The 15,727-nt window shown below is 44.3% G+C and overlaps 1 protein-coding gene across 1 annotated transcript in view; it reads left to right on the top strand.

Annotated features, from left to right (window-relative positions):
* Positions 1–15,727, top strand: part of DNAH8 (dynein axonemal heavy chain 8) — a 239,106-nt gene that overhangs the window by 123,026 nt on the left and 100,353 nt on the right. The window contains exons 34-49 of the mRNA XM_069726468.1: positions 460–621; positions 2,055–2,301; positions 2,622–2,863; positions 2,965–3,105; positions 4,014–4,251; positions 4,904–5,046; positions 5,303–5,437; positions 6,029–6,151; positions 7,222–7,435; positions 8,626–8,735; positions 9,072–9,235; positions 9,669–9,858; positions 9,963–10,085; positions 10,591–10,721; positions 14,121–14,274; positions 14,795–14,959. Coding sequence (XP_069582569.1) covers positions 460–621; positions 2,055–2,301; positions 2,622–2,863; positions 2,965–3,105; positions 4,014–4,251; positions 4,904–5,046; positions 5,303–5,437; positions 6,029–6,151; positions 7,222–7,435; positions 8,626–8,735; positions 9,072–9,235; positions 9,669–9,858; positions 9,963–10,085; positions 10,591–10,721; positions 14,121–14,274; positions 14,795–14,959 — 2,682 coding nt within the window. The remainder of the gene's footprint in view (positions 1–459; positions 622–2,054; positions 2,302–2,621; positions 2,864–2,964; positions 3,106–4,013; positions 4,252–4,903; positions 5,047–5,302; positions 5,438–6,028; positions 6,152–7,221; positions 7,436–8,625; positions 8,736–9,071; positions 9,236–9,668; positions 9,859–9,962; positions 10,086–10,590; positions 10,722–14,120; positions 14,275–14,794; positions 14,960–15,727) is intronic.

Here is a 15,727-nt window from a genome sequence, read left to right on the forward strand (position 1 = left end):
CACTAGGACTGATGGGATTTACATTTCTCATTAATCTTTCATATTTTGTTAATTGATAAAAATACAGTTAGCACTGTTATTTTGGAAAGCTTGTCACTGTGCAGCATTGTTTCCACATCTGCCTAAAACTTTTGCACATTGCTGTCCATCATTTATATTGAGAGATGTGGAGTCAGGTTTTGTTATTACTGTTTTTTTTTTTATCTATGGAGTTTCCCACATTTCTGTTTTTTTATCTCCATCGGGCTTAGCACTAACGCTGATGTAGTCAGTATGGAATCTGTAAACCTAGTGATTGGCTGCAGCGCTGTAGTGGTCACTGCAGACAATGAGCGGGAGCAGAGTCAGAGGGGCATCACTGCTGTAGCGGGGGCAGCTGTAAGCTGATTGTACTATCTGGGACAAGACATTGGGGTGAAAATATGAATTCTTGTAAAATCTCTGTCGCTTTCCTCCCAGGTTGAAGAAGATGAAGCTCTCTTCCACGGTCTGATCGGCGACCTTTTTCCCTGCTTCCAGTCAGACAGCAATTCATACATCGATCTTCAGAAGGCAGTTTCTAATCAAGTGACAATATCTGGACTCATCAATCACCCGCCCTGGAACCATAAACTAGTCCAGGTACTGAACCCAAGGCTTTCAATTCATGTTGTGATTTTTAATGTCCACCGCCGGACAGTTAATCGATTCAGGACCAAAATTAAAATAACAACAGTGTATACTTGGCTCCTGCAATGTCGGTGCCACTGTGCCCTGCAGTGACATGACGTTGTCACTTGTCGCCTGCACTCAATGATCGGCCGCACCTCAGCCGACAAGTCACAAAACAATGTCACGTCAACGTCAGGAACCGCGGTGCCGACATTACCAGAATGGCGCCGCTGCAGGAGGGGAGTAGAAGCTGGCTTATCTTAATGTGGGTCCTGCATTGGTGAAGCTGTGTTATCAGGGAGTGGACAGCACCTTTTATCTCCTTCCCTCCATTGTTAATTTTTGCTTGTGCACTTCCATTTTTTTCTTTTTCCAAGAGTCATAAAAAATTTTATTTTCTGTCTCCATAGCTGAATATGGGCTCGTTTTTTGCTCGACAAATTGTAGTTTTGAGTGACACCATTCATTTTACCATAAAATGTGCAGAAAAATGGGAAAATGTGAAAAGTCTGGTGAAATGTTAAAGAAAACGTAATTCCATCATTGTGTTTTGGTTTGTTTTTCATTGCTGTGTAAAGAGGATCCGGAGACCTGAAAGTCAGTATGATGTGAGTGAGCAAAGCGTATATTTAAATCTCACCCGCTGGTTGATTTATATGGGCGAAGGGGCAAAGGGCGTGGTAATCATCTCGCCGCCAGTTTGCGCCATGTAATTGCCACCATAAGGTTAAACAGCAATGATCATCACCAGCTCCAGTCACTGCTGGCTGTGTAATGCTAATACTCCGTGGACACGTGCCATACATGTACGCCGGCTGCAGGGAAGGGAGTTAAAGGGTTATTCCATTAGAAATTATTATCCACAGGATAGGTGATTACTTGCAGAGCGGTGTGTGTCCCATCAATTCCAATAACAGGGCGCTGAACTTCCTGGTTGGAATACACCGGTGGACGTGTATGTGTGTCAGCGCTACATTCATTGTCCACGGGACTGATGAAGAGACGAGAAATGTGCCCAGCTTTTTCCTGATGTCCCATAGAGAAATAATGGAGCCGTGACACATTGGTGACCACTAATCCATCCCAACGGAGCATTTTGAAGTTATCATCTTTTGGTAATCAGACCCCTCTAAGTCTTCACCCATCTTTGATCAGACACCTTGTCAAAGTGCTCCATTTTAATGATGAGAATGAGTCTTATGCCATGCTTTTAAGATTGACGGTATCCCTGGGATGAGCGGTCAGTGTACGGCTGTCCATGTACAATGTCTAGGGGTGATTGAGATCTGTTGTCAGCGCGTTGTGCCAGCAGGAACTTCTACTATGCCATACCCTCGGAGAAAAAGTGTTCAAGAAATATGTGGGATGATCTGACCAGCATCTGGTAATTTATTGTCTTACAGCTGTACGAAGCCTCTGAAGTGCGTCACGGCCTGATGACGCTGGGCCCAAGTGGTTCTGGAAAGTCCTCACTTATTAATGTGCTCCTGAAGGCCCTGACAGAGGGTGGGCTTCCACATCGGGAGCTGCGCATCAACCCGAAGGCCATTACGGCCCCTCAGATGTTTGGACACCTGGACACTGCAACCAATGACTGGAAGGATGGAATATTCTCTGCCTTGTGGAGGAAGACTCAGAAAATAAAAACAGGTATCAGCAGCTGGTCGACTCCAGGTTTCCCTTCTTTTATACACTAGAATGATTAAGGAAATTGACTTTTTTTTACCAAAATCGTTCATGTTTGGTTACAACTTTGTACTTTTTGTCATATTTCATAATAAATTTTGAAGCGCTTGTCTTCTACATCCTCTATGTATCACTGTTACTCTTACCTTTCATCTCCTCAATCATCTTCTAAGCTGAATTATGTCCCCAAAGCTGAATTTATTTGCTAAAATACTTGGATGCTGTGAACCTTGTATGTTTTCTTTTTGTATCTGTTTGTTTGGAAATGTATTGCTTACCTTTAGGTGAAAATGTCTGGATTGTCCTGGATGGTCCTGTAGATCCCATATGGATTGAGAACCTGAATTCTGTGTTGGATGATGAGAAAACGCTCACATTGGCAAACAGCGACCGCATCCCAATGTCTCCATGCTGCAGGTTGCTATTTGAGGTGGATAGCATAGTGAACGCGTCACCAGGGACAGTGTCTCGGGTGGGCATCGTCCTCCTCAGCTCATCAGTCCTCCCCTGGAGGCCAGTATTACAGGTACCGTTACACCGCCTTAATCCGCTCCTCTCCCAGCGTAGAGGAGACTGCGATTTTTACTAATGATTTCTTACTGATTTATGTCTTCTCTCCTTCCACAGACTTGGCTAAAGAAGCGTCCTGCCGAAGAGAGAGAGATTTTCCAAGTCTTGTATGATGAAGTCTTTCAGGATGCGTATACGTTCATGAGTCTGAAACTTCATCCCAAAATGCAGCTTCTGGAGTGCAGTTATATCACGCAGGTGAATGTCTGCCCGCTCTTATACTGAGCACCTCCCTCCACTCTTGTACGTGTCTATGACACCTACGTCAGGTGACAGCGGGGTTTATTATTTCATGAGATTAGCTTATTTTATGCCATTTTAGTATAGATAGGTACTACGCTTGGTGTTTTCTCCCCCCACGAATACTCATCTTATTATTTTACCTGATTGATTAGGCCCCAATGTTTACTGTGTAAAGGATGATTTATGCGAGTAGACAATTGGTAAGTTTCGAATAACTCATTGTTCATGATCACTGTGTCATGGAAATGGTTGAACAATATGTCCCAGAACGCTCCTTTATTGTGCATGAAATCGTTCAGGGAAAAAAAATAATTGCTTCTTATTTGTAGATTTCAAAATGTAAATGGAAATTTCTTTAACCTAGAATTCTGGCGTAAAAAACTTTGATAAGATGCAAACATTTTGTGCAACTTCAAGTTTAGCAAAAATGTTTAGCCTTTTGCCATTTTCACACACAACTCCAACAATATGGGTGAAGCTTAGGTGGGAGCGTAATGCCACAGCGTCTGATTCATGGCGAACGGCAGCGTTCGTGACCCCAGAAATCTTACTCCAGTCCTAAACTGGACTTTTCAGATGCTCCTGACTCAATAAGAGATGTGCACGTCCATTCATCAAGTCTGGCGGGAACAACACTGGTCTTGATGACTCGGTGCCGTAGCATATTGGCCGGATGATGGTGCTGAGACTTCACCCAGATGAGAGTGTGAAGACGCTGTGTACGGTGCTGACGCACACAACATGTACATCAATAAAGTGGATTTATGTCATTCGCATCACATTTGTGTGTTTCCTTTTCTCTAATGTCCCGTCAACTACTCTCTGTCATCCATGTGAACGTTCATCTTATTTTCCTCCCGCAGTCCATTAATATCTTGGAGGGCTGCACGTCTACAACAGCTGAGCACAGCGTGATGGACCACGGCCGTCTTCACAGACTCTTCATCTTCGCCCTGATGTGGAGTTTAGGGGCTCTTCTGGAACAAGACTGTCGTGATCACTTTGAGGTCTTCCTTAGAAACCATAAGTGCAAGTTGGCCTTACCAGAAGCAGATGTGGGCGCTCGACAGTCAATGTTTGACTTCCTTGTTGATGAAAACGGTAAACTGCGCTGCGGATCGCTGTAAAGTGTCCCGTGTAGCACATGTAATGAGTCAGGAGGTTCCTCTGAGCAGAGTCCTGTATCCTCCTACTGTTCTATTAGGCTACGTTCACATTTGCGTTGCATCGGCGACGCAACGCACAACGCAAATAAAAAGCACCAAAACGCACGCAAAAACGCTGCGTTTTGCGACGCATGCGTCGTTTTTTGCCGAAATTTGGACGCAAGAAAAATGCAACTTGTTGCGTTTTCTGCACACGACGCTTGCAGCCAAAAAAACGCATGCGTCGCACAACGCAGCACAACGCATGTCCATGCGTCCCCCATGTTAAATATAGGGGCGCATGACGTGACGCATGCGTCGCCGCTGCGTCGCCCGACACAAACACGCAAAGCGCTAATGTGAACGTAGCCTTAGAAATGTCTGTGTGTCAGTCTATTCAGTAGATTCTTGTCTTTGTTTTGTACAGCGCCACTACTGATGGTGGAGCTCTACTTATGGTTATTATATGAGTGTCATGGCTGCCTGTGTGGTCAGCGCCACCTAGTGGTGAGATGAAATCACCTAATTCTCTGTATTGACAATACAATTTGTGATTATGGACCAGATTTTAGTCCCTTGAACTAATTCCCAGTCTCATTTATTTGTAGGTGACTGGGAGCACTGGAACAAAAGAGTGCCACATTATTCCTGTCCGAGCAGTAGCATTCCAGATTACTCCTCCATATTAGTACCTAATATTGACACTGTCCGGACTCAGTTCCTGATGGACACGATTGCAAAACAGCAAAAGGTAAGACGGCATGCTTTCACATAAATTCACAGAGGTGTGGTGAGTTACATTATATGTCGGCCACTAATCAGATTTCATGATTTTGGTGACTGAAGCGTGTGAGAAGCAGCTAAACATCCACAATCTTAAATCCACGGAGTAAAGATGTCTCCCATCTGTATAGACGTGTGACGGCTGTGCTTTGCTGTCCTGCACCTTGGCTTCCTGGATGGCTTGTGTCCAGCTGTTGCTGACCAGATCTGATTGTGATTTTCAGGCCGTTCTATTGACTGGAGATCAGGCCACCGGAAAAACTGTGATGATAAAAGCTTACATGAAGCAACACAGCGTAGAAGAGCACGTGTCCAAATCGGTAAACTTCTCTCTAGCTACTGACCCCACAATCTTTCAGGTAAGACACATAAGAGTATAAAAGATCCCCAGCAAGTGTGACCTAACCTCCAGAACTATGGCCGCCTGTGCCCAGTAGTGCTGCGGGGGCTCCTGGTGCTGCTGCTGTAATACGGAGGATAAACCTTGGAGAAGTGATCATCATTTATAATATTGATGACTTCTGAATTAATAGTCCGGCCTCAATTTAACAAATTATCCACTAAACATCTTACCAGGAGTTTGTTTCTTGCAGTTGCTCTAATAATGTCTTAACGATCTGTGGATGTGAATGAAAACATTATTTTTGCAGCTAAAATCTGGACACTATATTTATTTAGAATAAAAAAGAGCTTGAAAATAATCCACCCAAAAGCAGAAGCAGCCCTTTGTGATCGGCGTCTCTTACCCCCGATACCTCTGCTCTAGGGTCAGAGACGTTTTACAGCAAGAATCACTTGGATCATTCTCGAGGTTGTGCAGTAAATGCCAGGCTCTTACCATGAAAAAAAGACAGAGTGCAGATGGTGGGAAGGCGACCGGTGTATAGCACCGACGCTGCTGTTATTTTCCAAGTTACATATTGAATTCTGTGTCTCACGACGTTTTGTAGAGAGCAGTGGAAAGCTTCGTGGAGAAACGCCTCGGCAGCACATACGGCCCTCCGGGAGGTAGAAAGCTGAGCGTGTTCATTGATGACATTAACCTGCCGGCTGTCAATGACTGGGGAGACCAGGTACCTGATCACACTGCGAGCAGCATAGGAGTCATTTTCTGTAAAAACCTGAGGATAAATGTCATTATAAAAATCACTGATCTACTGTGAGGTGCTTGGTTCTGATCATTATTAATACATCACGATTAATAACTTCATCCTTTATGAGACTTAAAACAATCACTTCCATAACGAGGAAAAATGAAATGCACTTTACCGCATCCACGGTCTTTTGGGCTCCTCAGAATATCCTCCTCCATCACCACATCTGCAGTCTCAGCATATAGATTGAAGAGACTGTAGCGGCGTTGTTGGGCAGTTAGATCTTCCTTAAAAATCTTCAGAATTTAAGAGACCTCAAAACATAATCTGAATGCATGGCAACTGGCTAGGTGCACTTGTCCAAAAAAGGACTTTATTATCTCACAAATCGATTTCAATAACAACTCGCAAGATAGTAAAAACACTCAGCGTGCAAGTTCTCGCTTGAACCTTGGTTTCGCCTGGCAGCTTCTTCTTGGGATGAACTGTTTGTGCTTCATGCCCTTTGACCTTTTATCCTCAAAACAGATTTGAAAACTTTATTTTGACCATTATTAGTTTAGCATGTGCAGTATAAATGCCCAAATCTAGAAGACAAGCCTCATGTACTTTGTAAGACCATAATCTATATATTCAGGTATATTAGCAGAAATATTTATCGTTATGAATATTCAGGTGAACAACCCCATTTTCCTCTATCAAATAGACTAATAAATTAAAATAAAAGCAGCATTTTATTTTTACTGATATCAGACTGATTCCTTGAATTGCCCCTCACCAGTGTGAGTTTGTCAAGTGGGGGATTGTTCGCCGTACGTTCATTTGGTTATAACTGATTTATAGGACATGATACAGGAAAGAAATATATCTTGGTACCGTGTTAGCCAGTGGATATGGACACCCCTTATTCCCCTTCCTAAAAAAAGTAGCATCACGTCCCTTTAACTTATCGAATCCCAAAATGGTGGTCAGATCGGAGGCAGACCGACCCCTCTATGACCGACTTTACCTCACACGTCTCCGCTAATAATGTGTTTCTTTTGCTGCAGACGACAAGTGAAGTAATTCGCCAAATGATAGAAATGAAAGGAATGTATAACCTGGAGAAGCCCGGAGAATTCAAAACTCTGGTGGACGTGCAGATCATCGGGGCCATGGTGCATCCGGGAGGAGGACGGAGCGACATCCCGCAGCGTTTAAAGAGACACTTTATGATTTTCAGTTGTACATCACCCTCCGATGCATCTATTGATCACATATTTGGTAAATCTTATTACTATTTTTTTCTGTGTTTTCCTCATTGTTGTCTGCAGTGTCTTGGCTGAGGGCTCGATCACACTTGCGATGTAAAGGGACAAGTGCAGTCCAAATAAAAAATCATATTGCACTCGGCCCAATGTTACTCTGTAGGGCAGCTCATATCTGCGAGTATTTTCTCATGCCGATTCGGCAGCACCCTGCAATTGCATCTTAGATTCGGATTGCACACACCCATATGAGTCTGTAGGTGCATGTGAAACATTAGCACGGCTCTCGGATGTCACCCGAGTGCAGTGTGATTCCCACGGACGCCAGTAACTGAGGAGATGAAGACATTACTTTCTCCATACGAGAGGATCGGAGCACAGATCACGGACACTTGGCTCCCGCTCCCAGCAGAGCTAGAGCCGAGGGTCATTATCATATCGCATCTGGTGCTCTCGCATGAGATCTGATACACTAATGTGACTGCAGCCTGCCCCTTGTGTACTAAGTGTTTTCAAGTTCCCTTGTCTGCATTCAGAAGCTGAAAACCTCCAGCGACCTTGTACTTGTTACAGCTGAGCGTTTGTTACAGTTTACACAATTTTCTGTGGGCTAAAAATGTTATACCATCGTTTTTCCCGTCGTCTCCAGCATTCATACCTGTCGTCTTCGGCATTCATACCCATCGTTACCGACATTCATACCTGTTGTCTCCGGCATTCATACATATCATCTTCGGCATTCATACTCGTCGCCTCCATCATTTCTACCTGTTGTCTCCAGCATTCATAAATGTCATCTTCGGCATTCATACTCGTCGCCTCCATCATTTCTACCTGTTGTCTCCAGCATTCATACATGTCGTCTTCGGCATTCATACCCATTGTCTCCGACATTCATACCTGTTGTCTCCGGCATTCATAAATGTCATCTTCGGCATTCATACTCGTCGCCTCCATCATTTCTACCTGTTGTCTCCAGCATTCATACATGTCATCTTCGCAATTCATACCCATCGTCTCCGACATTCATACCTGTTGTCTCCGGCATTCATACATGTCATCTTCGGCATTCATACTCGTCGCCTCCATCATTTCTACCTGTTGTCTCCAGCATTCATACATGTCGTCTTCGGCATTCATACCCATTGTCTCCGACATTCATACCTGTTGTCTCCGGCATTCATACATGTCGTCTTTGTTTCACAGGAGCCATAGGCTGCGGACACTTTAATTCCAGTAGAAACTTTAGAAGGGAAATCTGCAATTTGGTAAAGAAATTGGTGCCAGCAAGCAGAGCGGTGTGGCAAATGACAAAGGTGAGTGATACCGAAAATAGTCTCCTATCAGAAATATGGACTGTAAGCGAAAGTGCACATACATATACGTGTGTATATATATATATTTATATATATATATATATATATATATATATATATGTGTGGTCACTGACTCAGAAGATTTTGTAACAAATAAATGACAACTTCAAGTCCCAGATTCACATAACTGTTCATCACGCAGAATGCTTGTGGTAATGACCGAGGAGCATAGTGTAATAGTGCCCTGACTATGGGAGCGGACGCATTTCAGAATTACTGCATTCGTGACCGTTGTGTCCTCTCCTGATCTAATACATGAGGTTCATTATCCCACAGGTGAAAATGCTTCCTACACCTTCCAGATGTCACTACATCTTCAGTCTACGAGACCTTTCCCGAATTTGGCAAGGAATGTTGGCTATCAAGGCAGAGGAGTGCACTACTGCACCCATCCTCCTCTCTCTTTTCAGGCATGAATGTCAGAGAGTTATTGCCGACAGGTAAGAAACTGACATTTATTGCTACTCTTGGGTCAGTTTATGAAGCTTCTTTTTCCATAAGTATCATTCGATATCTTCACTGAGAACGTTGTGAGGAAAAAAGATTCTAGGAAATGATTTTCTGGTCTGAACAGCCCCTCCAATAGATCCTTTTCCATTATCAGGGAGTAGGGTCTCTGTACATGAAGGATCGCCAGGACTGAGCATTACAGGAGCACTCAACATTTCTGGGGGCGCTGTGCTATGTCCTACCTTTCCTGCAGATGCTCCATGATCTTCTGCTATTATAGGAAATCTTGTCCAAATGGGTCTACCAAGAAGTTCCCCAACATTTACAGCATGAAACATTGGTCAAGCCTTTTAACACTTGACACTTTCCTTTTGCGTCCATTGTTGGTCATTACCATAACTGTGCAGTCTGTCTGTGTTTCAGGTTTGTGTGTTGTGAAGACCACGGTTGGTTTAATAAATCTCTCACACAAGTCCTGCGAGAACTGGTGGATCCACACTTAGTGTCAGCAGTACAACATGATTTCTGTTTTGTGGATTTTCTGAGGGAAGCGCCTGAACCTGCTGAATATGAAGAAGTCAACGTAATCGAAGCCCCAAAAGTATACGAGATGGTAATGTGAGCTCTGATAGAGCGATATCTGCACCGTAAGACGTAAAGTGTGTGACTGCTGCAGCTCCGTCACTACAGCTCACACCATCATCGCTTTTATTTCAGGTTCACAGCTTAGAAGTTTTGACTGAAAAACTGAAGCAATTTCACAACCGTTTTAACGAGACCGTGACGGGATCTCCGAGGGATTTGGTGTTTTTCAATGATGCAGTGATGCATATTATTAAGGTAAACGTCAATGACAGCAGGGGTCCAATATGTACAAGGACCCCGGTGTTAGAGCTATGGGTAAGGCTGGTGTAGGGGCATTATATTGTCCCAGTTATAACCCTGCAGTTCTCGTGAACTAGACTTCCATCACCCTATAACCCAGAGTTTAATTCTGTCGAGCCTCAGGGACCCCGGGGCTGTAGAAGTCGCAAACAAAAATTATACAAGTTACACCATAATTTATATTTACCCCAAAACAGTGCAAAAAATATTACACATTGTACTGCATGAAGCAAAGCCTCATGAAAAAATAAAACCATTATGGCTGCTGAAAAGAGGAGAGTAGAAAAAGGGAAATAATTGTCATTAAAAGGATAAATGTTTGATGTGCTTTTTTGTGTATTTCTTATGCTGTTTAGTTGTTACAGTAATAATCTCCCCCATTGTCCATTGTGTCTTCTTCATTTTGGGCTATTGTCCTGCAATATAATTAATCCCACAGCTGTCATTATATTTCCCACAGATTTCACGCATCCTCCGCACCCCCGGCGGCAGTGCCCTGCTGATAGGAGTTAGTGGGTCAGGACAGAGAAGTCTGTCCCGACTGGCCTCATTTATTGCAGGATATAAAACATTCCAGATTGTTCTCACAAGGTAAATGTTGCTATAGGTGGTGTATAACTTGCTGACTGTTTCCACCAATACATCGTGCAGAAACTGTATGATTATTACCTAGTGTGAAAGCAGAGTAATAAAGAAAGATCCATATGACTTCCATACATGCAAGCTGCTATGTGCTCCTTCGTGTTATAGGGCCTTTGACAAATGTTTTGTCTTGATTGTTGTCACGGTTCACGGGGAGGATACCTTTATCATCCCCACCGCTCACACCAATTTGTCATGAATTGGGGTTGTTTGGTTGCCCCTGGTTCCATTCTGAAGGGGATTTATCTATATCCCACTTCCCAGTTCTGGTTTGGAACTTGCAGATCTCTGGCGCCCCCCTTACCCTCAGGTCAGACAGGGCACTGCACCTAGGATAATTAGTCGCCAGAAAGGCTGCCTTGCTTTGTACTGGCTAATGAGCACACTGCAGCGAGGGCTAAATAACTACGCCCACTCAGGCAGGAACAATAATTATCAATGCCGTCCGTCGCTACAAAACTTCCCAAACGCACAGGACAAATCCGCTGCCACCAGCTTCGATTTCTTAATTTATAACGGGTCCGGAGCCAACCCAGATTTGTAGCGTAATACACCTCAGAGGACATGACAAAATGTTATAGAGCAAGGAGAAACGAAGCTAGTAATTTTATATATTTTACTCCAAAAAAAAGGTAGGCAGTGTTTGCAGAAGTATTAAAAGGTATTATAAAAGTAAACAAGTATCGTATGTACAGTATAATTACAAAAAAAATGGGATTAAAGTTGAAAAACACTTACATTTCGGTCATATCATTTCATCTCTTGGCTGACCGTGTGCTGTGCTGTAGGGGCACACATCTAGATGCATCACACCCCTGTCTCGTAGCTAGACCCAGGACAAAAGACTCCTGAAGACTGATGTCTCACTCACTTATCTCCCAGCCCAAAACCAAGACACTTCCCCTGTGGTGACCTCACTCAGAGGCTGAATGCTCCCCTTTCTTAGAGTTATAACAAACCATTTCTATACATAACTCGCTGTATTAACCTCGTATAAGAACGACACAATGATCAGGATGTTCACCAGGGGGGTTCTTTAAAGAAAAAACATGGCGTACTTACATGATCTGCTTACGGAGAAATCCGCTCTTTGCAACTAGTTTAGGGTTTAGCTCCTAGCGATTTCAGTGAGCTATAGATCTCCCGATGGACATCCGGAATATATAATCCTTATACCTCTAGCCATAATCAGTGCCTGTATACATAACTTTAAAAGAGTAAAAGAGTCCCATGCAGTTTGGGAAGTGGCTGTACCAGTACATAGCCAAAACACAGAGTAAAAGGCCTGTAAATACTACTGCACTCTGCTCCACCCTCAATCTACACCACTCTAATACTGCATTCTGCCCCACCCTCACTATACACCACTCTAATGCTGCACTCTGCCCCACCCTCACTCTACAGCACTCTAATGCTGCACTCTACTCCACCCTCAATCTACACCACTCTAATGCTGCACTCTTCCCCACCCTCACTGTACACCACTCTAAAGCTGCACTCTGCCCCACCCTCACTCTACACCACTCTAATGCTGCACTCTGCCCCACCCTCACTCTACACCACTCTAATGCTGCATTCTGCCCCACTCTCACTATACACCACTCTAAAGCTGCACTCTGCCCCACCCTCACTATACACCACTCTAATGCTGCACTCTACTCCACCCTCAATCTACACCACTCTAATGCTGCACTCTTCCCCACCCTCACTGTACACCACTCTAAAGCTGCACTCTGCCCCACCCTCACTCTACACCACTCTAATGCTGCACTCTGCCCCACCCTCACTATACACCACTCTAATGCTGCACTCTGCCCCACCCTCACTCTACAGCACTCTAATGCTGCACTCTACTCCACCCTCAATCTACACCACTCTAATGCTGCACTCTTCCCCACCCTCACTGTACACCACTCTAAAGCTGCACTCTGCCCCACCCTCACTCTACACCACTCTAATGCTGCACTCTGCCCCACCCTCACTCTACACCACTCTAATGCTGCATTCTGCCCCACTCTCACTATACACCACTCTAAAGCTGCACTCTGCCCCACCCTCACTCTACACCACTCTAATGCTGCATTCTGCCCCACCCTCACTCTACACCACTCTAATGCTGCACTCTGCCCCACCCTCACTCTACACCACTCTAAAGCTGCACTCTGCCCCACCCTCACGCTACACCACTCTAATGCTGCACTCTGCCCCACCCTCACTCTACACCACTCTAAAGCTGCACTCTGCCCCACCCTTACTCTACACCACTCTAATGCTGCACTCTGCCCCACCCTCACTCTACACCACTCTAATGCTGCACTCTGCCCCACCCTCACTCTACACCACTCTAAAGCTGCACTCTGCCCCACCCTCACTCTACACCACTCTAATGCTGCACTCTGCCCCACCCTCACTATACACCACTCTAATGCTGCACTCTGCCCCACCCTCACTCTACACCACACTAATGCTGCACTCTGCCCCACCCTCACTCTACACCACTCTAATGCTGCACTCTGCCCCACCCTCACTCTACACCACTCTAATGCTGCACTCTGCCCCACCCTCACCCTACACCACTCTAAAGCTGCACTCTGCCCCACCCTCACTATACACCTCTCTAATGCTGCACTCTGCCCCACCCTCACCCTACACCACCCTAATGCTGCACTCTGCCCCACCCTCACTCTACACCACTCTAATGCTGCACTCTGCCCCACCCTCACTATACACCTCTCTAATGCTGCACTCTGCCCCACCCTCACCCTACACCACCCTAATGCTGCACTCTTCCCCACCCTCACTATACACCTCTCTAATGCTGCACTCTGCCCCACCCTCACCCTACACCACCCTAATGCTGCACTCTGCCCCACCCTCACTCTACACCACACTAATGCTGCACTCTGCCCCACCCTCACTATACACCTCTCTAATGCTGCACTCTGCCCCACCCTCACTCTACACCACACTAATGCTGCACTCTGCCCCACCCTCACCCTACACCACCCTAATGCTGCACTCTGCCCCACCCTCACCCTACACCACCCTAATGCTGCACTCTGCCCCACCCTCACTCTACACCACACTAATGCTGCACTCTGCCCCACCCTCACCTTACACTTGTCATCTTTGTATCAGCCTTATATCCATGGCATGGATGTTTTTTTTGCAATACTTGTCCTGTGCATTTTTGTGGTAATTGTGCATCCGAAAGACACAAGTGCAAACGTCCTGCAGTCTTACAAGTGTTTTATTATACTATGAAATAATGATAATTGTGAGTAATTAGCTGCTGACATCTCTCCTTCACATGCAGCAGAAATCCGATTTATCCAATCTCGTCCCCAGATCTTACGGAGTATCTAACCTGTTGGAGGATATAAAGCTGCTGTATAAAACGGCTGGAGCCGACGGAATAGGAATCACATTTATTTTTACTGATAGTGATATTAGAGAAGAATCCTTCTTGGAATATATAAATCATATTCTTTCTTCAGGAGAGGTGAATCTCTGATCTGTACACATAGCAGCTAAATCAGAATGATACCAATATCGGATGGTTAAAGAGTAACTACATCCATAAAACGTTCACCGTCATTGAGACGGATTAGATGTTGTTCTTAGTGTAGGTCCAGGCGCTGAAATGTTAATTTTTAGTTGTTGTTATGTAAATAGTTATTGGGTATCGATCTCCAAGATTTGAGGTCGACGTTTTATGCGATCCTGTAAATGTATACTGAGATGACAAGTTAGAATGTGGGGTTCGGTGTATGAAATCTATAACCACATTGTAACATTGCTGGGCGGTTAATGACAGACATGGGAATGAACACTACTAATTCATACATTGTTGCTTTCCATTTTGTAGTGTAATAACAAAGTGTACTCCAGTTTATAGACATGGCAATGTGTTTGTTCTTATGTATATTTTCAATAAACAAAGTTAAAAATAATATGTCAATGTTCACATTATCATGAAACTGAGATTAATTCTTTACTTTCGCTCATCACTTTCCTCAAAGGTTCCCAGTCTGTTTTCTCGGGAAGAACTGGGAGAGATCACCGAGTGTTTGCTACCAGTAATGAAGAGGGAATTTCCACATCACCCTCCAACCTTTGATCATTTGTATGAGTATTTTATATCCCGGTGTAGGAGGAACCTGCATGTCATACTCTGCTTCTCACCTGTAAGTATGAATGGACGTCATCTAGTGAAATTATGGTACTTTTAGTAATAGCGTAGTCACTTTTACCCTACAATATACAGTGGATATAAAAAGTCTACACACCCCTGGTAAAAGGTCAGGTTTTTTTCTTGTAAAAAAAAAAAATCCTTCCAAGAAGAACAATTTCAGGATTTATTCCATCTTTTATGTTGTCCATAATCTGTATAACTCCATTGAGAAACAAACTCTCACCTCCTTAAATCAGCATTCACTCATATTACAGTTGCCTAATAAAGTCTATGAAGAGGCGAGGTGGAGGGTGGAGCAGAGTGAATGGGTAAAAAGTTGCAGCTAAAGTTGGTGCATCTCTCTGCCTAAGTATCTCACTGCAAAACTTGATTCACAGCTACACTGCACAGTACTGCTCTATAATGGTCTCCATGTTGCTGCTGTCTTCTTGTAAGTGTATTAGCTCAACCCAGAGTTATAGTTAAAGTTTCACTTCTCAAAACTGCTATGTTATGTCCTCCATGCTGCTTTGTAGTAATTGTGTATATCACTCCAGAACTGGACTCACAGCTATACTGCTCAGTATTGCTGTATACTGTTTTCCATGCTGCTGCTGACCCTAGTGAGAAGAAATATACAATTCACAAGTGCCTGAATGCAGAAACAGGTTTATTATAACCGCTATGTTCATGGGGTTTGTGACAAGGAGCTGATTATTTCACGGTGTGGCAGTACAGGATTGTGATGTCTGAGTGATGTTCGTGTTATGTCGGGAGTGCT

Source organism: Ranitomeya imitator, chromosome 5 (assembly GCF_032444005.1).
Source record: "Ranitomeya imitator isolate aRanImi1 chromosome 5, aRanImi1.pri, whole genome shotgun sequence".
Classification (NCBI taxonomy): domain Eukaryota; kingdom Metazoa; phylum Chordata; class Amphibia; order Anura; family Dendrobatidae; genus Ranitomeya; species Ranitomeya imitator.